Here is a 24,262-nt window from a genome sequence, read left to right as displayed (position 1 = left end):
CAGGAACTGCCACTTGGGTGTTCCTGTCTCATTGGGGCTCTGCCTGAAGTCTTCCTTTTGTGCTGGAAACACTCGATGACCACGTGGAAGAAGAGGAGAGGCTGAAGCAAATGTAAATAATTTACACTACTTCAGGAGGCAAACTGTCTTTCCAGGCTGCAAGTAGCTCAGTGAAAGGCTGAAATGGGTGAGAGAAGCATTTGGTGTTGAGTGATGGATTTGTTACCTCCTCTGCTCAACAGTGGAAACTTATAGGGAGGGCAGAGCACTGAACTTTGAGCTCAGACTCCTTGAGGAACAGCTTGGAGATTTGAAAAGCCAAGGGTAATGCATAGTTTATGGAAGAGCATGAGAGAAAGAAAATGCTTCCTCCATGCTGAACACATTTACAAGAGCTGAGAGGAGAAGAATGAATTCTCCAAAAAGGCCAGCATGGAAGTGAGTAGGACTCGAGTTTATTTCTAGGAAGCTCACCAAATCCAAGATTAGGTATCAAAACAATGATAAAGGGACACTTTAAAACACCACTGGAAAAAAATAAATTCCAAGAGTTGCACCCAGTGAATCATGTTGAATAAGTGGTGCATGCAGGCCAAAGCAACAGGTCCTGTACTTTATCAATAACAATTACAGTTATTTTGCTAGTATAGAAACTTGCAAAATGTGTTCTTAATTAAATTTAGAGCAATCCATACATTCAGTGTCTATGGGAAAAAAAAAACAGGAAAAAAAAAAGTGTTGGGGAATAATGAAAACTCTGTTGTAAGTACAAATAAATACAGGGCTTTGGCTTCACAGTATGTGCTGTCAGAATACATGTAGGTTTGTATACACCAAAGGAGGATCCAAGTTTCTGTGATCTTTAACATTGCCTGGTATTAACTAGTGCAGCAGGTCTCACTGTGCTGTCCTCCCCCTAGCCATAAGGAGGAAACAGAAGGCACCTTGGGAGGAACCTGCACTTCCTGCAGCAGATTCCAGGCTTGTGTTGGGGTAGTTGTCTCAGATACTCCCCTGATGTGATTAAGGTGTGAGGCAAAAGTAGAAGAGATTTTTTTTAAACCATTCTCTTCCCAGCATTTTCTGCCAAATCATCTTCAAATGAGCTTAAGAGTAAGAGGTGTATTTAAGAGGACATAGAAAACAACTCTACTTAAAAGGAAATCTTGGAAGATTTAAATGTTAAATATACAAAATATAGTCAAGCAGAAAGCTGTTATTACATCCAGACAGAGAAATGCTGGTGGAGATCTTACTATTATGGCTTCACTAGACAGGCAGGAGATGGTGTGGTAACTGAAAGAAGAGTATTTTTTCCTCCCAGAGTAATACAGCCCAAAGGACTCCAATTATTCCCATGGAGAGTGATAAAAACAAACAGGTTCTGCAAATGCAGTGTTTATTTGTGAACTCAGTTGTGACCCACTAAAAAGACGGAAGAAAGAACAAGAAACTTTAAGACCCCCATGGCATCATTTTAATCCTGCTCTACACATCTCACCAACTACAGTTAGAGCTGTAATGGGAAACACGAGCTCAGGAGTATAACTTTGGGAAGGGATCTCTTTTACCAAGTCATTGATGGAAGCAGTGAAAAGGCCTAGGCTGAGGTATGACGATTTTCAGGTGCATGAAAACACTTGAATGAAAAGATATACATTAAGTGAACACAGATTAGCAAGTGAACGTGGAATTTTTCCTTTTATTTTTATTTTTAAATATGTCCACAACACTCGGGGTCTGAAATATAAAACTTCATCCATGTTTATCAGACTCGGGCTCAGGCCATATTGACAACTGATGATGGCCATCTCAGCACGACCCTGGCAGATTCTGGAAGACAACAGAAAAGCAGAGAAAAAGACAGAGTTGATCTTAAGCAAGGAACATCAAAACTAATACCAGTAAGACATACAGTGTCCCAGCAGGTTTTTCTTAAGTGTTTTTTTCCCCTGCAGGCAAGCAAAAAAAAGAGTTGTACAGACTTTGAAATCTCTTTTAAACAATAACAAGGAAACATTAGTCATTACATAAACGAAAATATGTCATATAATTATATAAATTGAACCAAGCTCCTAATGGAATGTTATCTTTGCTATCACTGGCACTTAAGTAACATTGAAGTTTTGCCATTGACTCCAAAGAAATCAGGACTCCATCCTTAATTCTACTTTTTCCAGTGAAATTATAGGGCCGATTTTAAAACCTTCTGAAGCTATTAACAAAAGACAGAACAGAAGTCTGTGGATTTAGCGGGAGCAGGTGGTGAACTGACAAAGTATGAAGGTGCTAGATGAAAATACACAAGAATGTTTCCAAAAAAAAAGAGTTTTAACATTTGAGCCTTTTGCTGCTGGAGTCAATGGAGGTTTTTCTCAAAAGCAGTCCTGGTCCTTTCCAGACCAGCAAAGCAGAAGAGATCATGTAGCAAATAGGCAAGACACTGCTGCTAAGGCAAGTTTCTGCATGAAAGTTATTTTTTTGCACTTAATGTCTTCTAGGCACTGCCCCTGCTTCTTGATTCATATCCTTAGAGATTATCCTTGCATCAGAAATAACTATTGATGAATAATATTGAAGGATTTCATTAATCACTCCTTAATTGGTCTAGGTGAGGTTGAAAACACAAATTCACTGGTGGATGGTGTTGCATCAGATTCAGTAACTATTATTTGTCCTTTTGCATACTTGTCCTTTTCAAAGAAGTGGTGAAGAGCCACATGTATTTACTCCGCATAAGCTCCCAAACTCAGAGACTAAATTGAGAAGCCAGGCTGTGGTCCCTCACACTGAGAGTCCTTGGCATCCCCAGGAGCCTCTCATGCAAGGCCATGCGCTGCAATGGTGTCTGTATCAATCACAGCCAATTTTTCCACATATGGCAATGCTGGTGTGCTGCAACTGATAAATAACAGGTGTTAAGCACAAAGGAATGCAGGCACATAACAAAGGCTGCATAGGGTTAAAACAGTGGTATTTTGCTTGCAGCTGTCCACAATAAACACGCATAAGTTCATTTTTTGCTTAGTTATGTATTCATCCACCTGTTTTCCTGAGAGTGCCAGACATTTTGTGCTCTGATTATTACCAGGTCCTAACCAAAGTCCATTTAAGTTAACACAAAATTGCTTTCAGCGGTCTCAGAAAACTTGGACAAAGCCATATGGAGCTGTAGATTCTCCCTATCAGATTTCTGCTAAAGGTTCTCAGTTTGACTTTAGGAGAGGAGAGCCTTGAGTAAAAAAGCTACATTCCTTGTACAAGACTTGCAGATTCTGTGCCATTCTTACCTCTAATGTTGCTCTTACGTTATTCCAATAGATGTCTCTGCAGAAGCATGAGTCTGTGGAGAACTCAGAGCTGTGGCCCCAACCAACACTGTCCTGCTCACCCCAATTCAGATTTTGACAACACTTTCTTTTGCACCCAAGGCTGCTTCACTTGCAGCAGAGCGTTGGGCATGAGACAGAGGAAGAGTTGCTGCCACGGGAACAAGCACACTTGCTTTCCTCCTTCACATCACTACTTTTCTTCTTATTGACACCTTTTTCTGATGCTTGTAGCTTTCTACCTGCTCTTCTCTGTCACTCATTTTACCAGTTTAAATCTGATCATTTTACCTCTTTGCGATGAGGTAAGGTCACAGTCCTACAAGCATGGTTAATCAGTGAAACTGTAGGCAGAATTCTGACCTCAGGAATATAGGCTTACAAGGAAAATATCTATAATTTAGGAATGCTGCAGAAAACTTCACATAGAGTGCTCAAGATTTACAAAAAATCAAACAACCCATAAAAAACAACAAAAATTAGGGAATATTAAGGAAAGTTCACAGGAGCTTAATTCAACAACACTGTAGATAACCAACTGAGCACAGTACCAAGTATTACAAGCTTTCAGTGAGGTTTAAGGTTGTTTTTATGAATCTGGAACTACATCACATAATCTATTATAGATCAATTAATAATCCATTTAACGGTGTCATAAACAGTATATGCACGTAGCAGGAGGTAAGCCTCCCAGTTTCAGCAAGTAAATGGAAGAAGAGATGACAGACTTTATTTCTTTAACATCATTTTACTTGCTTTTTTTTTTCTTTTGCATTTGTGTAGTTATGTTAGCAAACCAAGCGAAAAAAAATACACATTGTTTTCTTCTCCTAAATGTTGCAATTTGCATTATCTGTAAGTGTAAATCCACCTATGTAAGCTACCAATAGCTAGGAAAAAATAAGGAAGATTATTTCTTCAAATCTATTTGGAATACAAAGTATGCAGTATTTCCTCCTAATTTCACATGGTGAATCAAGATGCATTTTCTTGTTACTGACAGTTTTCCTCATGGTGCTTTTGTGATCATTTCAGTAAAAACAGCAGCAGAGCTCCTTCAGTGCCAGGCAGCCTTAGGTCCTTCCATCACATCCTGACACAATGAGGCAACAGTTGTCACCCAGATCCTGCAGGGACCATGCAGGTGAGGCAGATAAGTACTTGGCTCTCTGCAGGCCAGATTGGTCCCTCTCTGCCTCATTCACGTCCTTTCTTGCTAAGTGTGATCCAACAGTAGATCAGAGTAATGCCACTGATAGAGTTTATTTTTGGAAAATAAAAGAGCTACTCTGCCCTGATAGTGGAAGCTGCATTACGATTATTTCAGCAGAGAAGCACAGTACAGCATTTTCTGCTTCTAAAGACTGCTGCAGATCCATGGAAGTCTAATGATTTACTCACCTTTGTTTTTTAGGGATAGACACTTCACATTTCAGAACAGACTACAAAGCCCAGTTATACATATCTGTTGCAAGATATTGTATGAAAGTAAAGTTTACACCATAGAATACATATTGCATTGAAGTACAATGGTCGTATGTTATTATATATCTCTATTAATCATATTATTCTTGTGAAATACTCTAAATATTGTAACATTCATGGTGAAAATAAAAGTCTCTGATAAAGTCCTGGAAATAGGAAATATGACTAGAAGAGAACTTCAAGTATCAGTGAGAAGTAATTTCCATCCCCATCTCATGTGAAGAGAGCTCCAAAAGCTGAACAGGCTAAAAGAGAAGAGAAAGCCTGCATCTGTGCAAGCCTTCTCTAACTGGTTTCATGCTGCTGGAAGAAGCTTGGTAAAAGTTGGTCAGATACCTGGTCAGAAATAGCTAAAGCTGCTAGCAAGGAAAAATGGAGACATCTGTACACAGAAATGATTCTTTGCACAAGCACGCAGACTGTTACTGAACTCTGGACCTGAATGCATCCCAGCCTTCCTTGTTGTGGCCGAGAAATTTTAAGAGCCACATTTTCCTTTTAAATTGATGTTCAGAAGAAAAAATCTAATAGGACATCCAGGAAAGAACCTCCTGGGAGTTTAGTAATGCTTTTTGCTGGAGTTCTCTGCAGCAAGTCAAATCATATGCGCTGAGAATTGAAGAGGTGATTAGCAAAGAAAAGGAAGGGATGCTTAACTGTGATAAGCCAGTATGGTTCCCATGCAATCCACAAAATGCCAATTCAGACAAGAGGAAGACAGATCTAAAACTCTGTTTTGTATTTTCGTTTGATATATAAATACATACACATAAGATTGAAGGTGAGTTTTTAAAAATCATATAACTATAATACCTGATGCAAAACACCACTCAGTTTTAGGGGCCTACTTTACATCATAAACCTTATGTATGAGAGTTTAATGATTGATTTGGCTCTGTAGTCGAGACAAAGCCTTATTTCTCAGAAGCATCAGCCTATGCTGTAAAGGGACTCCAAGTTTATGGGAAAAACATGCATAGCAGAAGCACTCTGATTTTACCATCAGTGATCTGCTTCAGGAAAAAGGTCTGCAAAGAAATATCCCCCAAACTTAATGAAAATATAAAGTACTATTTCCTATTAAGCCTGGACTTCTGGTGAGATTATCCCATGCAATAAATTTGGCAAGAATCACCCCTGAAGAAAAACATAATTGGTTTTACTAAGCACTGTTAAAAATGTATTTTAAATCTAGTATATATTTGTAAAGAGAGATGAACTTGGGAATACATTTCTGAATTTTGCAGCAAATGCTTCTCCTCACAAATGAGCACCAAGACCAAGAATCACTGCAGTGTAAGTGGACATCAATAATGGAATACTTTCTGGGCACTAAGCAAGAATTTATCCTTTATACTGTACTATTAATGAACATAAAACCCCATAATAGAATAAGCCTATAAGAAGAAATAATGCTGCAAACACGATTTCTGTTTTATCTAGTTTTGCTGCAAGCGTAGATGCAACTAAAATATAGTTACAGTTAATAGAATTAAATTCCCGACACTTTTATAATTTAAGTGTTCTTTTGTTAGTGACTTCAAAGAATCACTAAATCTAGTTCAGCAATGTAAATGTTGACTGCCTGTTTCTATACTGCGCTTTGTATTACTGTAGGTCCTGAGGCATCATTAAAAGACTTTGATACTTAGATTCAAAAGGGGTGAGTAATTAAGGATACTTTTGCCAGAACGTCAGTCCTCTGTTCTGACTCTTCATCATTTTGCACCTGGTCTGGTCCATTGGAAATGCACAGAGTCAGTGTAAAAGATTACAAAATCAGGATCAGGTTTGTTCTTAATCTTTTTATCAAGGCATATGAAATGTAAGGCAGGAGATGGGATAGTCATTGCCATTGTCTTGTGGATCTGGTGCTGGGCTGGATTCTAGCTGTCTTCATGCAAATTTTTCAGATTTGATCTCTTTCACCGTTAACTCATGATCAAATATGAGCTCTTGTTCTGTGGAATTCATGGATTCAAAGTCCCAAGAACTATCACATGTAATGTGGTTTCTTTGAAAAAAGGTAACCAGCTGTAAATAGGACATGGCCTCGATTCGTCTCAATGTTCATTTATTTTTTTTCAGGTATCTGCTGGAATTCATTTATCAAAAGGCTGCTCTGTGCATTTTGCTGGACAGCATATGCACAAAAATATTTTCAAACTAAATGCAGATGGTTCTAATCCACTGATAATTCAATCTACATGCATCCCTAGCTTTAACATGAACCAAGACATCTGTAAAATGTTAGTTACATTAGAAGACACAAATTCACAAGTCTAGTTTTTGACCAGAGCTGAGCCAATCAATATGACTTTATTTCTTTGATCTTTGTGTTTTCTGGAATAATGGCAAGAAACCAAACCAAAGTCACCACAAAATCAATCCAAGCCATAATTCAGCCTTAAAACTACTGGGCACTCTGATTAGGGGTTTTGCTGCTGATAGAATGTCTCAGTTCGTCACATGCATTCCAGCGGCAACTCAGATTTTTCTGCAGAAATGAACTTAGAGGATAAACAGCACTTGCAATCATTTAGCAAGCTGTAGGAATGTTGAAAAAGGATGCATGCATATGTGGGCCTCCTTGCTTTTTTAAAAAATAAAATACAGGTCAATTTTTTTTTAAATAACTGGTATAGTTGATGCAGGAACTAAACACAGAAAGAATGCTGAGAAGAACAATTTCAAGTGTACCAAAAGCATTTTATTGATACTGAATATTCACGTTATGTTCAAACTGTACTTATTTCATACATTCCAGATCTAAAGTGGTTTCACTAACATATACATATAACATTAAAAAAAAAAAAAAGAAGAGGACAAAAGATACTTTTTTTCTTTCCTTTATTCCTGCAATTCCTTTATTCATCTTGCATTTTTTCTCACATTTTTGAGACGTACTTTTGACTCAGTATTTTCACCATCCTGCATTTATTAGCATGAGAACAAGCTGGGTAGGAATGGGTATACTTCTGCAGTAGGAGAGCACTTTTATTTTCCTTTGTGACCTTGTTTTTGTAATGAACAGACAGAGAAACTGGTACAGTCCACCAACTACTCTCCAGGCCTTGGGGAAGGACAGGAGCCATTGATAAGAGTTTGAGACTACACACTAAGGTGACCCAAATGTAGTTCTACACTTGCTGCCTGAGGTACATGTGTGTTTGCAGTAGTATCCCTTTTAAACATATGGGCCCATAAGGCGTTGGAAACCTGTCATCACAACCAAATTTACCTGAAACTCATATTTTCTAAATAGTGATGGTTTCATTTCAATAACAAACCAACATCTACTAGTGCCTGATGATGTTTTTTGCCTTTTCCACTTTACTGTCATTTACTGTCTTCTCCTTCACAAACCAGAGGACCAGCTACTTCTCCCACGTTGTTAAAAATATGTGAGGAAACCCCATCCTTTGATCCACTTTAGCTGTGCAATGTGCTGTTGCAGAATGAATGGAAATGGTCTTACCCAGGTCAGTACAAGTAACCCTTCAGATAGTCACAGCTGTAAAGCATGGTGGATGTGTGACATAAAGTAGGAGTGACAAGACCAAAAAAGAAAGCCCTTTCAATGCAGATCTCTTGGGCTGTGAAAAATTATTTTAAGCACAAAATATAAAAGCAAATGTGGTGAGCCAGGAAAAATAAAAGGAATAGACCATCTTCCTCCTTCTTATGTTATCACCCGTTCTTTCCCAACAAGAATCTAGCTTGACAGTCTTTATGGAAAGAACATTTAAATCTGGTTTTGATCTCTATAAATTTTAACAGCTGGAACAGTAAAAAATAGAACAGCTCACAATTGGTTTCTATATGAAGAAATGCTGGAGATATCTCTAAATCCTTTGATTTGGCAGAGAAAAGCAGTATGTATTGCCAATATACTCTGTCTGATGAATCTTTTAGTCAGAAAGAAAATGTCATTCGTTATCATGCATACTTCAACCACAGCATGCAGAGACAAGGAAAGAGGAGGAAATCTTTAAAAGTCTTCCATGGGAGCAGGGGGAGCATCTCACCTTTGAAGTCACTAGGGCTGTAAGAAATCCTGATTAAATCTGAAACAAAGAACCTTCAGAAAATCACCATCGGTTGTGAACTGAGTCTGGAACAGGGAATCAGCCTGGCAGGGCAGTTTGAGCCAAAAAAAAAAGTCCTTATATTCCAGAGCAAAAAAGTATATGGTAAAAGAATTAGCAGAGTAAAGAGAAAAACACTAAGTCCAGCTTGGAAAAGAACTGGGTTGCCTGATCAGAAATGTGTAAAGGGATCTACAGAGCATATGACAGTTGTGTATTCAGAAGAGTAAGAAAAATTTTCACATAAGAATGTCTGTCAAAGCAATAGGATTGGAGAATTTGCTCAACAACAATAACAACAACAAAATACACTATTCATAATGTCATGGGAATGGTTAACTCAAGATATTTTTCTAAATTTGACACAGTACTGTCCCAATATACTTGTTTTCCTCAGCTAGGAAGCCCTAAGGAAAGCTTGCCCTTCTCACAATTTATTTCCTTTAAAACATATTAAACCTCTGCAGAGATGGAGCTGCAGGATTAATTTTGATGCTTTGAATCACCTGTGGAAATCTTACCTCTTTTGGCTGCTGTTTAAAGGATGAATTCATGAGCACCTGGATATTAAATGAAACTTTTGTCTTTAATGCCACTCTCGCAACTTCAGCAGTATTCCTTCTTGAATAATGTTTTTCTTTCTCTTTTGCAGAGCCTTCCTTTGCATGGGACTCCATTGATGCTCAGGCAGAAAAGTTCTGATGCCTTGCTTTTAGTGTAATAGATTTTCTGCATTCAGTGATAAACCCTGGGAGGCTGTGGTCTTGATGAAACATCCCGTTTGAGAAGTGTGTCACAAAAGGACACTCTTTCCTATTCACCAGTGTTATATTTAAAGCAAAATAAAAAGACTGAGTTGCTCCAGGCACTCATCCCTGCCTTCAGCATTTCTTAAGCACTGTAAACCACATAAAAGGACAAAAGGGTACCTCAGTGCCAGAGAGTCTTGAACCATGAAATACCTCTCCAGGATGAAGATCACAGATATCAAGATCACACACCAAAAAGAAAAGGTAATTTTCAACTTTCTTATATTCTCATGACCAATGAGAAAATAGGTTACTCAGGAAATTATTTAAAGCCTACCCATCAAAGCAAAGAAAGCAAAAACCAAATTTGGTGGTACACTGTCTCTCCTGCTGCCATCTACTGTTTTCACGTGGAAGCATTGAAGATTTCAAACACTACCATGATTTTTCCTCTGACCTACTGCATTAACCCTGTCTACAGTCTGGCAAAATTTCCTGGACCGTGCAGATGCAGACAGATATCATTCAAGCTGTTATACTCACTCCATGCTTTCAGGAAACAGCAAACACAGTTCTTTCATTTGCAGAGCTGCTGGTACTGGAGATGTCCGCACAGATTGACATTGCTTGTGAGCACCTGCAGGAAAACCATCCTCTGGCAGGAAAGGCTGATGCTGGCTGCACACCAGAAAGCCTCCACAGAGGTTACTCTGTTCATTCTGTGTGAGCACTATACTCCATGAGGGCGCTGGGAATACAGGAAATACTTGACAGAAGTGAGGAACTGCAAAAGCTGTTGTGCAGCATCCTTCTCTACATGAATACTGCACGAACATCATTCCTGTGTTTAATAAGAGGAATAAGCCAGAAAGCTTTTGGAAGCTTATTTCAGTTTGTCTTTGCTTGGAAAGCACCTGGTTAATTTTTTCTCATTTTCTTCAAAAGGAGAACCTAAAGTAGCTCATGGTGATATTCCTGAGTGTTATGCTCTCCCTGAAACATGGGCACTCTGTGACAGAGGCAGCTCCATTTTGTAGCATTTTCCCTTTATGCAAAGGGAGCATCTGTTCTGTATAGGATCAGACCATGTTTCTTCACTTTTTAAATGCAAATATATAAATAAAATTAAGGGCAAATCTTATTTTTTCCCTATTCTTTATTTAAGAAGGACAATTTATTAATATGACCTGGATCTTTTTCTTTTATTTCCACTACCCTTTTTTTTTTTTTTTTTTTTTTTTCTTTTTTAACGTGAATTCCCATTTGGGGTATGTGGAAGGTTGGCCACTTCTGCTGAAAAACAAAGGATGCAGATTAATAGGGGAAATAATGTATTCATCCTAGTGTATTATATACTTTCTATAAGTAAGTTTTAATTGGATGACTTGCATAAATGGAATGAAAATGTCTCTAAAGCACAGCATGCGTCTGGTGCTTGAAAAGGCAAAGTTCAACTCCTGATGTCATTAATCAGGAGCTATAATTTGTAAATGTAGAGTAGGTAATGGAAATTAAAACAAATGTGCTTTATTAAGTAATTCTTCAGGCACAGGTAAATCTGTCTGAAAATGAGTTAATTCGCCCTAGCTAAGCACTGTGCCTTATTATGTCTAAGTTAATAATCTACTGCTGTTCACTGCAGAAAATCTAACTCTCCTGGATAAGGACACACATATGGGGACTGTGGTGCAAGATAGAAATTTCACCTTCAAGTCTTTACAGATTTGGTCTAAGTAAAAATCACTTATCAGTCCCATCACACTCTCTGCCTGAAAGGCTTTGGAGGCCTTATCAAAGCAGGAGATACTAAGCTGAGGCATATGTTTTGATGAGCATCAGTATTTTGATGAGTTAGAATTTTCATTTTCTTGATTGGTAGCAATGCTCCTCACATTATTCATTCAGCAAAGATACAGTCAGATATCTAACCATACTTTGCAAGTGATGCTGAAACCATTTCTGTACGATCTATCCCGCAAATACACTAACAGCGTGTGTTTAAGAGAAGATCTACTTCTTAGAAGAAGAAGGCAGCAGCCTCCTTCCTACACCTACTTTTTCTCCTGGAGAAATAATGAAAATGTCTATTACGTAGGATGGAAGGTATCAATGCCCAGCTATTCTACTGTGCATTACCAGGTGTATGGAAACTACTGAATCATGGCCTGAACCTCTGATTGATCACCTGAGGTGAGCCATGAGTCAGCCAGAGGAGCACAGGTGAAGGCAATTCTCCTGTGCTGCCGGAAGGGGTGGAGCCAGGCTCCAGCCCTCCTAGACCTATTTAAGAGCTGGCTACCAGTGGGGAAGGATCTCTTCTGGAGATTGCCTCTTCTGGTGTTTTGTAGGTGAGCCCAGCGTAAGGGTAAGCCTTCCATTTATTCTCTTTTGTTATCATTGTCCACTTCGCCTAACTCTCTTGATTATATTGTGATTGTAACATCTTCGTATCCATTGATTATACACCAGGGTAGTGAGAGCAGGCTTCCACTTGAGTCTAAGCTCAAAGTTCTTATTTTTAATTGGAGTACAATTGCTTTCCATTTTGTTTCAATTTAGACTGTGTTGACCTGTGTCTGGCCTTCATTCTTCAGCCTGCGCCCCTGCACTAACATCTGTGTTGGTGTTCTCAGCCTGTAAAATGGGGAAAGATCTCCATACTAACATTATCCTTTCCAAAAGAAAACATTGCACACCTGCCATGATAGCTAATGACTGGGCAATATAGTGGTTGTCATGGCTTAAAAATGCAGGAATGGAAATGGGAAAGAATTCCAAACTCCCAGAAGCAAAAAGCCAAAGGAAGTAAAAAATTTACTGTTGAATATGGTGCAGCTGAAAGACAATAAAAGATTCCTTAAACTGGGCATAACAACAGGACAAAAGAAAAACAAAACTTCCCAAAATGTGTCTGGTTTTATTATGGCATCGACTGCCGTCTGCCAGCCTATTTTAAAGTCAACGTTTCACAGCAAGAAACTATACAGTAATGTATCACTTCTCGGCAGGCACTTCCTTTCACTGACAAATAGTTCAAGTGAAATGATGGCCTAAACAGAATTACACAGAGGGGGGATGGCATTGATGAAGAAGGATCTATATGAGTGCATTTATTTATAGATACATACACGTGCACGCAGCCTATTGTGTGGACCAGCTTGTTATTGTGGAAATTATCTGCGTAAAAATGCAAAGCTACAGGAGATGTTTTAAGTCAGGAAAAAAATAATCTGACTGTGATGCTAATTTATTCCGTTCCCAAGGGGGATACCCATAACCCCTTCAGTCTCAAAATCACCACCTCTTCCAGTGGCTTTAATGTATTGTAGTTAGCATCTCTAGTTAGCACTACTAGCTTTACCTTTTCCTAATTTTTCTAAGTAGGAAAACAGAAAACAGATCTCTCCAAAGCTCACCACAGAGCTCCCAACTACAAGCTGAAGCACATTTTTTTTTTTCCTGAGGCAGGGAATAAAATGCACCCTAATGTAAATGGCTGATACAATGCCAATGCACCAATTTATGCTTCAGCTAAATTCTTAACTTAGCACTTATGTAAGACATTAGACTTTTATAGGGCTTGGACCAAGGTATGAATTTCATGGGGAACTCACTAATTTGAGAAAACAACTGAGTGTGCTCTTTGGTATGAGAAACCAGACCACGTATCCATTGGGGAGAGATGAAGGAAGATAAGATTCTATTTTTTCAGCTTTGTGAAATGTTTTTCAGATTTCCTCACTTAAAGTAATCTCAGTATCAACAAAGTTCCAGAATAAAATTTTCAACCTGCTCTCTAGTTAAAATGCTGAGCCTTTCCCCTCCTTAGAAAAAAACACATTGCACACATTTCCAACTATCTCTGTTACAACTCTGCCAATTTTTTGAATGCTTAGAGTCGCACTGCATCTGCTTATTCCCCACCAGGGCTGGTGAATGAATTAGCACTAGAGCTCTGCTATTTTTCTCTTATCCAGTAGTTACAGTTCTGTGAAACTGCCATTTTAGAAATACATTAATTCAAGGATGTGAAATGTAGCTTAAACTAACAGGTTTTGTAGGTTCTACATTTGAGCCAAAATGCATGCTTAACGAGGACACCAGGAAATTATGCACTTCTTGTCAGAGTTTCATTAATGACTTGGGATTGCAATTTTGGGGTAATCAATATAAAACAGCAAAACCAAGTTTGATTTTTCAGGAGGTGAGTGCTCTGCACGCCCTCCAAAAAAAATATCTCAGTTGGGTCTCCATAACAAAGGCCCTCAAAAAACATTAGTACGTTTAAATAAAAAAAGAGCTTTTCCTTTTTTTTTCCTTTTCAGATTACCATAAAATTGCATTTATCCTATGAAATGAAGACATTTCTGAATATTCAGGAATGACTCTGCAGACTGTGATCAAATCTATTTGCAATAAGCTGAAATAATTAAACATGCAGAAGATCAGCTCCATATAGCTCCAAAAGTAAAATCTGACTGAGGAGATTTTTTTGCCACACTAATTAACAACAAAGTAGTGGCATTATAGAAATAAGACTACAATCCACCCTGCTACAGAGTTCACCTAACACAGAGTTTAGCCTCTGAAAACATGCCTGTAAAATTTGATCTTTTTATTTGGGAAGATAGTTTCTTTGGATATCTTAAACAAAACGGAGGACCATCAGCAGAGCCTTAGGTATGCCTCCACTTCTGACTGCTAGGAATAATGTAAAAAGATAAAGAGTCTTAAGGAATTGGAAAGACTTCTATTTTTTCCCCTCTCATGCACTACCAGATGCATTTACCTGCCCATTCACTTTAATAAACACACAGCAGAGGATGCAGCTGGGAGTCTTTGTCAAAATCACTGAGATAGCCACAGTAGTTAATAAAGTTCAGTCCAATTTGGACAGCCCGATGCCAGATTTAATGTAAACACTTAATTAACAACACCGGCATTCAGCTCAACCACCATCACTGTCTGCTGCTACCTGCCAAGTTGTAATCAAATGTCCCCAGTTCTGCTCAAGTCCCTGGCATGACTCCTGTTGCTTCCCATGGCATTCAGCATTGTAGGTGATTCATGCCCTCTGGTCATGTATAGGGGAGGAAAAATCCCAGCTCAGAAAGCAAAACTCCAGACTCTGTGCTGGAGGTAAGAGGATTACCTTCTGTAAACCAGGAAACAGTAATTTAATCCACCTCTAGGTCAGGTACCAAACTATTTTCCCTTACATCAGTGACTCCTGGGAACTTCTTACAAATGCAGCCTCGCTTGGGAGAATTACCAATAGGCCATGCCATATGGTAAACCAATAAAATTGTTCCTCTTCAGAACAGGGCACCATAAAGAACCCCAAATACCCTCAAAGGAGCAGCAGCACCACACTCAGGATGTGATCCCTCACTGCTTCAGCCTTCTCCAGCTGCTCGGCAGAGCTGCTTCCAAACTGCGTGCTGCTTCTCCCTGCACTTGCAGGTGGTGCTGGGGGAGTAGGGCCAGAGCTGGTGCTGGGCTCCCTGCCTCCTGGCCAGCACTGCCTGGGGCTGCTTGCACCAGGAAAGCATGATGGAGGACGTTTCATTCCATGTTTCCACTCTGGATCAGGAAACCATGCGCCATGTTAAGTACTAGGAGATGAGTAGAGTGGGAAGCAGATTTCTCATGCTAACAGGCAAAGTGAAAGGGCTCAGACTCTCAACTTCACGTACAAGAATCTCAGCAATTTTGTTTTGTTTTAATCATTTTTCTGTGTTTCCTCGGTGGGAAGGTGGTTAATTACAATTTACATTCAAGCCACCAAAAAATTTAAACAACTCCCAGGCTGAATGTTGCCAAACTATGTCAATTAAAAATAAAATAAATACTAAGGTATTCTTATAAGAAGCACTGTTCAAAAAACCTGTGATCCAAGGAAAACGTGCCAGAAAAATGAAACAATAGGGGAAAATATCTTATTTCCTTCAAGAGCAGAGTAAAAATCCTAGGAATGCGTTCAGCCTTTGCTGAGTGCTTCACGGCAACCTCCTTCTGCAGGTCATATTTTCCATTGCTCTCCTAAGTAAGAGGAGACTCCTTGTGTACATGTGGGCCCCAGCACAGCCCCAAGAGGCTTGGCCAGCAATGGGGCATATACCTCCTCTCTGGGCAACCTGTGCCAGTGCCTCACCACCCTGACAGTAAAAAACTTCTCCCCTATATCCAATCTAAATCTCCCCTCTTTTAATTGGAAACCATTTCCTGTCACAACAGACCCTGCTAAAGATTTCATCCCCTTTCTTCTTCCATCCCTTTTTAGATATTGATAGGCTGTTATCATGTCTCAACTGAGACATGGGGTTGGTTTACTCACATATCAGTGAGTAAATGTCTTTGCTTTTTAATTTCCTTAACTTTATTTGGTTCCTGAACTCCACAGTGAAATAGCTTTATTTTTTTAAATGTTAGTATTTAAGTTTGGGTTTTCAATCCTACCTGAGCACCCCACTGTGCTTACAGCAAGGTAGTGGAGAGCTGGCTCTCTCAGCAGCTCTACCTTGTGGTGCACGTTGTGCAGGACCCATTTGCATTTGTGCTTCAGCTGTAATTAAGCATCTAGATAAGGATCTGTTGCTGTCCCCTTCAGCTCTGTGCCTCCCTTTTCCAGACTAAAAGGTGCAGGTCTGTCTCCAGCGACCCACCCGGCCCTGCACAGGACGCGCTACCCAGCGGCAGTCTCGGACACGGCTGCAAGCAATAGCAGCGCTATGGGGCAGCATCTGCCCCCCTCGCTGTGTGCACGAAAGGAAAGCGCTCGCACCACAACAGGATGTTGCAACGGGTACGCAGCTTTTCCTGGCCAGAGTGAAAGCAACGCATCGCACAACTTGGCGGCGTTGCCTAACGCACGAGCTCTTATGCAGGAGACGGGCCGAAGTGCAGCACGGCCGACCTGAATTTCTGGTTCTGCTTAGCATTGCTCCTCATCAGCGTGCGCGGGGCTGGAAGCAAAGGGGGCAGCCCGGAGCGGGGCTGCCGCGAGGAGTGGCGGCTCGGGGAGCCACTTTACATCGGGACGAACAGCTCCAACGGCTGCTAAAGCACTTCACCCCCAAATTAGTCTGAACCAGTGATTCCATAGCTACCTAAGGAAACCTCAGCTTTGATCGCTGCGTCTCACAAAGGGTACCAACCCCTGAACGCAACCCGAGCAAATGCCCCACAGAGAGGTTGCGGGTGCGCTTCTCAGGTGTACAGGCAGCAAGGACGTGGGCAGGAACGGGGCGCTCCCGCTCCCCTTTGCCGGCCGCTGAGGCGGCGGCGGGATTTCTCCCCCGGGGCAGCCGGGGCCGGCGTGGTGCTGCCGGCAGCAAGGACGGCCGGTCCCCGTCCCGCCCGCAGGGGAAGCGGCGGCTGCCAGGGCGGGCGGAGTCGGAAGCACGACAGCACGGGGCGCTGGGGCGGCGCTGGCGGCGGCGGGAGGAGCTCGGCGCTCGGCACTCGGCACTCGGCACTCGGCACAGCGTTAGGGTCGCGGCGCAGCGACGGAGCCGGGCAGCGCCGCCGGCCCCGCAGCAGCAGCAGCAGCAGCAGCAGGAGGAGCCGGAGCCGCCCCCCACCGAGCGCCGGGAGCCGCTGCTCCGGGCGGCCGATGTTCGCCGGGCTGCGTCGCCGCTGCCGCCGCTCCGCGGGTGAATGAACCTGTCCCGGACGGCGACAGCGGCTTCGCCTCGGGCTGCGGCACCAGCCTTCCCCAGGACAAAATGGACGGGTTCGCCGGGAGCCTGGGTGAGCGGCTACGGGCAGCGCGGAGCGGAGGGCGGGACGGAACGGCACGGGAGGGACGGGGCGAGCCTGGCTCCGGGCGGCAGCCCGCCCTCCTGTCGTGGGGCCGCGGACCGGGGACGCGCACCTGCGGCCGGGCCGGGAGCCGCCGAGGGCAGCGCCGGGCTGCTGGCAGCGCCAGCGGGAGCTGGAGCCGGGGGAGACGCGGAGCTGAGCGCGCAACGCCACCCGCTCTGCGGCGGGAGGGGAGGGAAGCGAGTAGGGAGGGAGGGAGAGAGAGGGAGAGGGAGGGGATGCCAGCGCGAAATCTGGTCAGCTTCAAACCATCTGTTGCGAGAGCTCCGGCTGCACTTGCCTCCTTTGTTCTTTCCTCGCCGTGGGCTTGCTCTTCCCCGGAGTTACTTACTTGGGCTTGTCTGGCTCGTTCTGTTTAATGCCATTTTAATTTTGCTCCGGGTGCGGAGGGACCCCGGACGGCCAGAGCCCGGCAAGACGGCTTCGTTCCCTCTGCTCCCGGGCCGGGCCGGCTCCGGGGCCGCCTTCTCGGGGCGCCGCTCTGCTTGGAGCGCGGGGGAACAGCCCCTGCCCGGAGCTCGGCGTGCTGCGCTGCGCCCAAACCCGAAACATCTATCGCTCATCCGTCTCAGTGCACCCGGAGAGCTGACAGCCTGTGCTCTTTTCGGTTTCGCTAAGACGAAGGCAAATTTTCACCACGTACTTTAGGAGAAATCTTCCAGCAGCCCTTTCTGAATGTTTCAGAGGATAACTCGTTTATAGCGTGAAGCCGTCCTAGTTGAAAGTATGACCTGACCTGGTTATTTCTGTATGTAAGAACTGTAGAGTGCGTGCATCCTAATTTGTTTTCAGTGGCACAGCTCTGCCTATTTGGTTTGCAGGACACCGAGCAATGCGCTGTCTACCTGCAGCCCTTCTGTGCCTACCCCAGTGCTGCTGCACCCGCTGCACCACTCAGCCCCCCTCCATTTTTGGCAGGAGAATAAATCTGCCCCTCTAAAAATGACACGAAGTTAATTTTACAGCACTTGGGTGAAATCTATAATAATAGGGAATAGTTCTCGATTTTCTGGAAAAGCTGACTCGTTTCAATAGTGGTGAGTGTGATCCCAACCTTTAATGTTTCTGAAATGTCTGCTCCCACGTTTTGGGCACCTGTCCAAACCAAACTGGTGCACCATAATGAACAGTGCACTTCTTTAAAATATACTTTTTTTTTGTTTTTGTTTTTCTTACTTTTTAATAAACCTTGGCTCTTGGCCTGATCCGCTCTCCTTGCCCAAGTAACTTTTCTGATTATTTCATATCTCCCGATCAAAAAGCAACACGGGGAAGAATTGCGAGTGTTCTATTCTCATTTTTCACTGGGAAAATTGTGCCCGTGGGTGACGTATGCAAATATACCTTGCTTAATATTTATGAACCTCTTTACCCAGTGGTGGAATTGATCACCATATCAAAGAGCACCCGTGTGCCTTTAGCTCGGGGACTACTGCCCCCCATGAGGTCCTTATTCAGAAATAACTGTTGGAAGTGTGGTGGGGGAAAGACCCCAACACTGATTTTGAAATAATGGAGCACTGTTTTCCTGCTTGGAGGCTGCTTTCAGAGCAGCGACTCAGTCAGTGTTGTGCATGGAGGCAATGCTCGCTTGGGGCATCCCGCTCCCCTTACTGAGGGAGGCTCCATCTGGACCTTTAATTTGTTTCACTGTTTGGTCAGGCAGGCTCTGTGATTTTATTAGAATTTAATGAGGATTAAGCTCAGCTCAGTCTTTTAAAGTATATGTCATGATATTGTTAGTTGGCCTTTGATTTTGCTTCTGGAGTAAGCATCAGTGCATGTTGTTTGCAGGATGTGGGCTGGGAGAGAATGTCCAAAGTTTCAGGCTCCAAAATACAGAGCTCTGTGTGACCCCATGCTCCCAGGTTCAGCTGTGCTGCCTGCTTGGTGTTTTGTCATCACTTCTTGTTTGCTGCTGCTGGTAACAAGCGTGTAACGTGCACAAAGTTGTTTGGAGACTTTTTTTTTTTTTAAACATCTCTAATTAAAATCTAATGGCTTGAATTTAATCAGCTGTCTGCTAAGCGCCTTTAGGAAGGCCATAAATTAATGTAATTTGGGGTGAAACGTAAAAATTAATTGCCATTATTGTTGGCAAAACTGTGCTATCTCTGTATGTGCGTGCTTTACCAGTCAAGCGAGCTTATTAGGAAGCAAGCTGTCCTTTTAATGCCTCCTGTCATCATCTGGAAGGCAAAATGTTATTACAGATTGTGCCCTCCAGCACAGGCAGAAATACCTTTTTGCATGTCTCCTGCAGTCTAAAATACTTCACGCAGCTGTTTTCTTTTGGCTTCCATACTGAAACTTTTATGAGAATAAAGAGATGAAAGAAACCATTTCATATGTAATTTAAAAAATTGTTTTAGTTGTTGATTTAGGATGTGCTTGTGTAGCAGTGTGTCAAGAGTGGAGACACCCACTTACTGTAAAGAGTAAAAATAAATAAATAAAATTGGGCATTATTAGTTAAGTTCCACAGCTGAAATAAGTTTTGGCTTGCTCTTTTGATAAAACACTGAGTTATTTCACATTTATTGGGCCTTGAGTGCATTTTCACTACTGCTACTAGCAAAGCAGTTACTGAATCCCGTTTGTTAGGTCAGGTCTGGCGCACCTCACATCTAAGTGTTTCTAACAGAGCGCTCACTGGGAGCTCAATGAATTGGGAGCTTGGTGAATTCTGGCCGTCCATTTTTTCAGATACACCCCTTGAGGTGAGGGAATGTGCTTCTGAATAGGAGCAAAAGATCCAGGGACTTGGACAGGGCTCTTGGGCTTGTGCCTCGTGCCCTTGCCAAGACACAGGCACACCATGGTGGCTGGTAAGGGTCTGCCAAGTTCTTTTGCTTTGGGGTCCTGATCAAAGCAACCCAGAGGCAGCATCTTCATGGGAAAGAAAGCATTATTAGTCCCACCAACAGAAGAAGACTGTGAGGTTTTGGCAAACAAAGTCAGTGTGAGAAATAGTACAACTGAGGCAGCCAGCAAATGTTGCCTTGTTTTTACCATCTCTCTTTTTCATGGTGCAGACAATTGCCTCAATCTCCTCCACTGTCATGCTCCTACCAGAAATGGTGGCCCAGCAGAAGGCTGTAAGACTGCATTGTTGGCAAAACTGTTGGTCTTCTAACTTCAATTTTCACATTCCATCCAATATTATAGTCTATAGTCAATTCTAGCCTTCCTGCTTTCCCATGTGTTATAGGAGTTTGTCCATAAGTTGGCTTGTTAGAAGGTTGGAGAGGTTTGCCAGCCCTTGCGTTGGCTTTACTGTATTGTGAACCTGCTGAAGTATGGAGAGGGATGCTTTTCTTGGGCCTAAATCTTAACTTTCTGGGACTGATACCTTCTTTGGAGCAACAAATCATAGAACTGTAGAATGGTTTGGGTTAGAAGAGACCTTTAAGACTATCCAGTTGTACCCCCTGCCCTAGACAGGGCTACCCCAGGCCCCATCCAACCCGGTCTTGAGTGCCTCCAGAGATGGGGCACCCAGAGCTTCTCTGGGCAGCTGTGCCGCTGCCTCACTGCCCTCTGAGTAAAGGGCATTTCTTCATCGCATCTGATGTAAATCTTCCTACTTTTATTTTAAAACTGCGCCCCTTTGTCCTGCCACTGTCTTTCTCCCAGCGCCTCTTGCTGGAAGGTCTCAATACAAAGCATTTGCCACTGTGTTACTTCTCTGGGTCAATTCTCAAGCCGTCCATGTAATACCCCTCTTATTTCTGCAAGATTTCTGGCTATGGTACAAGATCCTTTAAATCCCACTAGATTTAGACTCACAAAGGGTAAGTCGTGGGATGTTCCCCGATGGACAGTTTTCTGCTGTGCTTAGCTGTTGCATTGTTTTCTGTTCTGAGAAAGCTTCAGCTTGTTGAGCTCTGTAACAATAACCAATTGTAACTAAAGATGTGGAAGCCTTCATAAGATGCATTTAAAAAGAGCACGTCTGTTTCCAAGTTTGTCACCAGAATGATAACAACGTGGCATGAAGAGTGTTATAGGGCTGTCTCCAGCAATGAGGTCTGTGGGAGAACAGTAACTTATAAAAATAAACAAAGAGCTCGCAACTTACAAACTGTAACCATTGGTTCTGTGCGGGAGGCTGGGAAGCTTAGAAATCACTCCTCTCCTGAAGTTTCAGGCAAAGTAATCAAGAATTAAAGGAGAAAAAAAAGTGGTTCAGTTTATGCCTTTTTTTTTTTTTTTTTTTTTTTTTTCCTTCCCCCAGAGGAAGAGAAAACAGAAAAGAGTAGTAATGGCTAAGGGGGGTAGCTTTGCTCTTCTGTTGGTGCTACAAGAGGGGAAGCTGGAGAAATGAAATGAAAAAGAGGTTTTCCATATCACACAGTATCTGCATACTGTTTTGTCACTGTATGTACTGCTTTTAACTGCAGTACATCTTTTCGCAGAAGTGGCATGTAGGTCAGATTCATTTATTTTTTAATTCTCAATTTGCATTAAAGTTTGTTTTAAAGTTGTTGGAAAACACGTCTGTAGCTGTTATCTTGGATAACTACTGAGACTTGTGAGAATGTGCTCCTCCTCTGGATATGGAAAGCCTGTGGTGCCTGTTGAGGCTCTGGCATTGCAAAAGCTCCTTCAGCCCTGCAGTGAGAGAGGGAGAGAGACTGGCTGCAGCAGGTTGGAGGGTTTGTCATTTATCTGGGCTAGTTTTGTTTTCTAATGGATGCCCTTTTAGGCTGCAGACAATGAGCTCAACTTGATTCACTGGGCTGTGCTCCTGGGACTGCTGTGTGCTATTGTCAGTGTGCTAGCTCTCTGAGAAACAAAACTTTTGGCAGGACATTGATCTGTCCTGCCTGAGAAGGATGGCTGTGACTGGTACCAGGGTGTGAGGGTGGCCAGGAGGACATTGCTTGCTGTGGGAACTCTCTGCTGGCTCCTCTTGCTGCATGGGCAGCACACAGCAGCCCTGCTTCTCATTGCCAGCTGAACAAAGAAACCATAAACCTCAAATGCAGGAGAATCTGTGAGAGTTTCTCTCTCCCTGCTGTAGAAAGGCTCTTAATGCCTGGGATGCAGGGGATAATTTTGGCCTTAACACTGTGTACTTCACACTCTCTGAATATTTCTAATACAGACAGCACAGTTATTTGATAGAATTTTCTCTTGCCAGAAAAACCTCCTCTGAAAGGATTTTTTTTTTTTCCTGTTTGTCACTCCCTGTATTGTGATGTCTGCAATTATTGAGGTTTATTATTTTTTTCCCTTTTAGATCCTTGCTAAATCTAATCCTTAATGAAGTAATCTTTAGGTCAAGAATGTTGTTCCTGTTTTACCCACACATAATGTAATAGAGTAATTAATTTTGTAACACATAGTGTGTATGATGACAGTGCAGGTCTGTGCTGTTGCTGCTGTCGACTGTTTCTGCTAGGGAGATTGTTCTGTTCAACAGATCAGAATCACCCCATAAACAGCTTCTCATGAGTTTCACTAACTTCCTTTTCAAGAAATCTTCCTACATTGCTCCTGAGCTCAGGTGGAGCCTCTGCTTGCTTTGTTTCACCTCTCTGTAAATAAACATGCTGAGTTTAAAGAGGAGTTGTTACTCATTTTTGCTTCACCAGCTTGATGAAACTAATGTAGAACTTTGGTGTTATGGGAATTGCTTTCGTGACGAGCTCAATGAGGGACACCTGTAAGCCCTGTGGGGTGATATGTGGGCTCCTCTGAGAGTTTGCAGGCATCTTTGGGAATCACACACATGCACTCTGATTTAGGGGCAGGCCTGCAGCCTAGGTTGGTAATTCAACCAGTGGCAGTGAGAGGGTGCTGCTGATGGAGGGCTGGGATATGAAGAGATGCCAGAGAGGTTAAAACTCTTGAGTTTATGGCTAGATCTCGGAACAAGTGAAATGTTTTTCTCCTTTTTTTTTTTTTTTTTAATCTTTCCCATTCCCCTATCACTTCCTACTTTTTATTCACTTTTTACTTTTGATATTCTTTCTCTTCTTTTGGCTCCATATTTCAATTATTCGTGGGATGTTCAGTGATGGTACGTAGCAATATGCTTCCCAAGTTTTATGCCTTAAGACTTCTTACTTGAATGGGTGAGGTGCATTTTCTTAATTTTTTTTTTTTTTTTTTTTGGTCTGCTGTGTGTCTCAGTGGATTGCCCTTTCTGCTCATCCTCAATGGCTTCAGCCTAACTTGTTCGCTAAATATAGCTGTGTCTTGATGTTTTTTAACTGCTCTTCTGGTTTTTAGTGTCTGTTCTACTTTGTAAGATATTGATTTTTCGTTTGTAACAACAACAACTTTGTTTTTTCTAGTAAGCACTGGAGAATCCATTTGCCTTCTTTGTGGTGTCTTCTGCTTGACTGTGTGGTCTTGCAGTCTTTAGGCAAGATGCTTTAGTGAGTGCAAATCTGACCTACTGTAGAAGTAGCCTTACTCTTTGTATTATATAAATTTTATTTAGCTATCTAGAGTAGCTTGTACGTGTGCATGACTCATATATGTACTAAAATTGTGATGAAAGGGGAAGAGATGAAGCAACATAGTTCTGCTGTATAAAAACTTATGGTATGTTTTAGAGAAGTTCATCTGCAAGAGCTGCTCCAAAAGTAATGCCTCCTACTTTATTATATTGGCTCACGACATTCAGAGGTGGATGCTGGTAGTATGACAGTAGAAGTTCAACCTTTCCACCAATATTCCATTACATTTTGTTGCCAGGTGACAGATGGCAGCAGAAGGGCAGTATGACACAATGGCATCTGACATGGAAGTTCACATAAAGCAAAGGTGTGTC

At 42.1% G+C, this 24,262-nt stretch overlaps 1 protein-coding gene across 1 annotated transcript in view; it reads left to right on the top strand.

The window, feature by feature from the left end:
- The first annotated feature begins 17,274 nt into the window (after positions 1-17,274).
- Positions 17,275-24,262, top strand: part of EML4 (EMAP like 4) — a 153,395-nt gene continuing 146,407 nt past the window's right edge. The window contains exon 1 of the mRNA XM_042884479.1: positions 17,275-17,403. Coding sequence (XP_042740413.1) covers positions 17,379-17,403 — 25 coding nt within the window. The 5' untranslated portion in view covers positions 17,275-17,378. The remainder of the gene's footprint in view (positions 17,404-24,262) is intronic.

The sequence above is a fragment of the Lagopus leucura genome, unplaced genomic scaffold, assembly GCF_019238085.1.
Source record: "Lagopus leucura isolate 7727_CA_CO unplaced genomic scaffold, USGS_WTPT01 Super-Scaffold_73, whole genome shotgun sequence".
Taxonomy (NCBI): domain Eukaryota; kingdom Metazoa; phylum Chordata; class Aves; order Galliformes; family Phasianidae; genus Lagopus; species Lagopus leucura.
The sequence above is the reverse complement of the archived record's forward strand: the minus strand, read 5'-3'. Positions and strand labels throughout refer to the sequence as shown.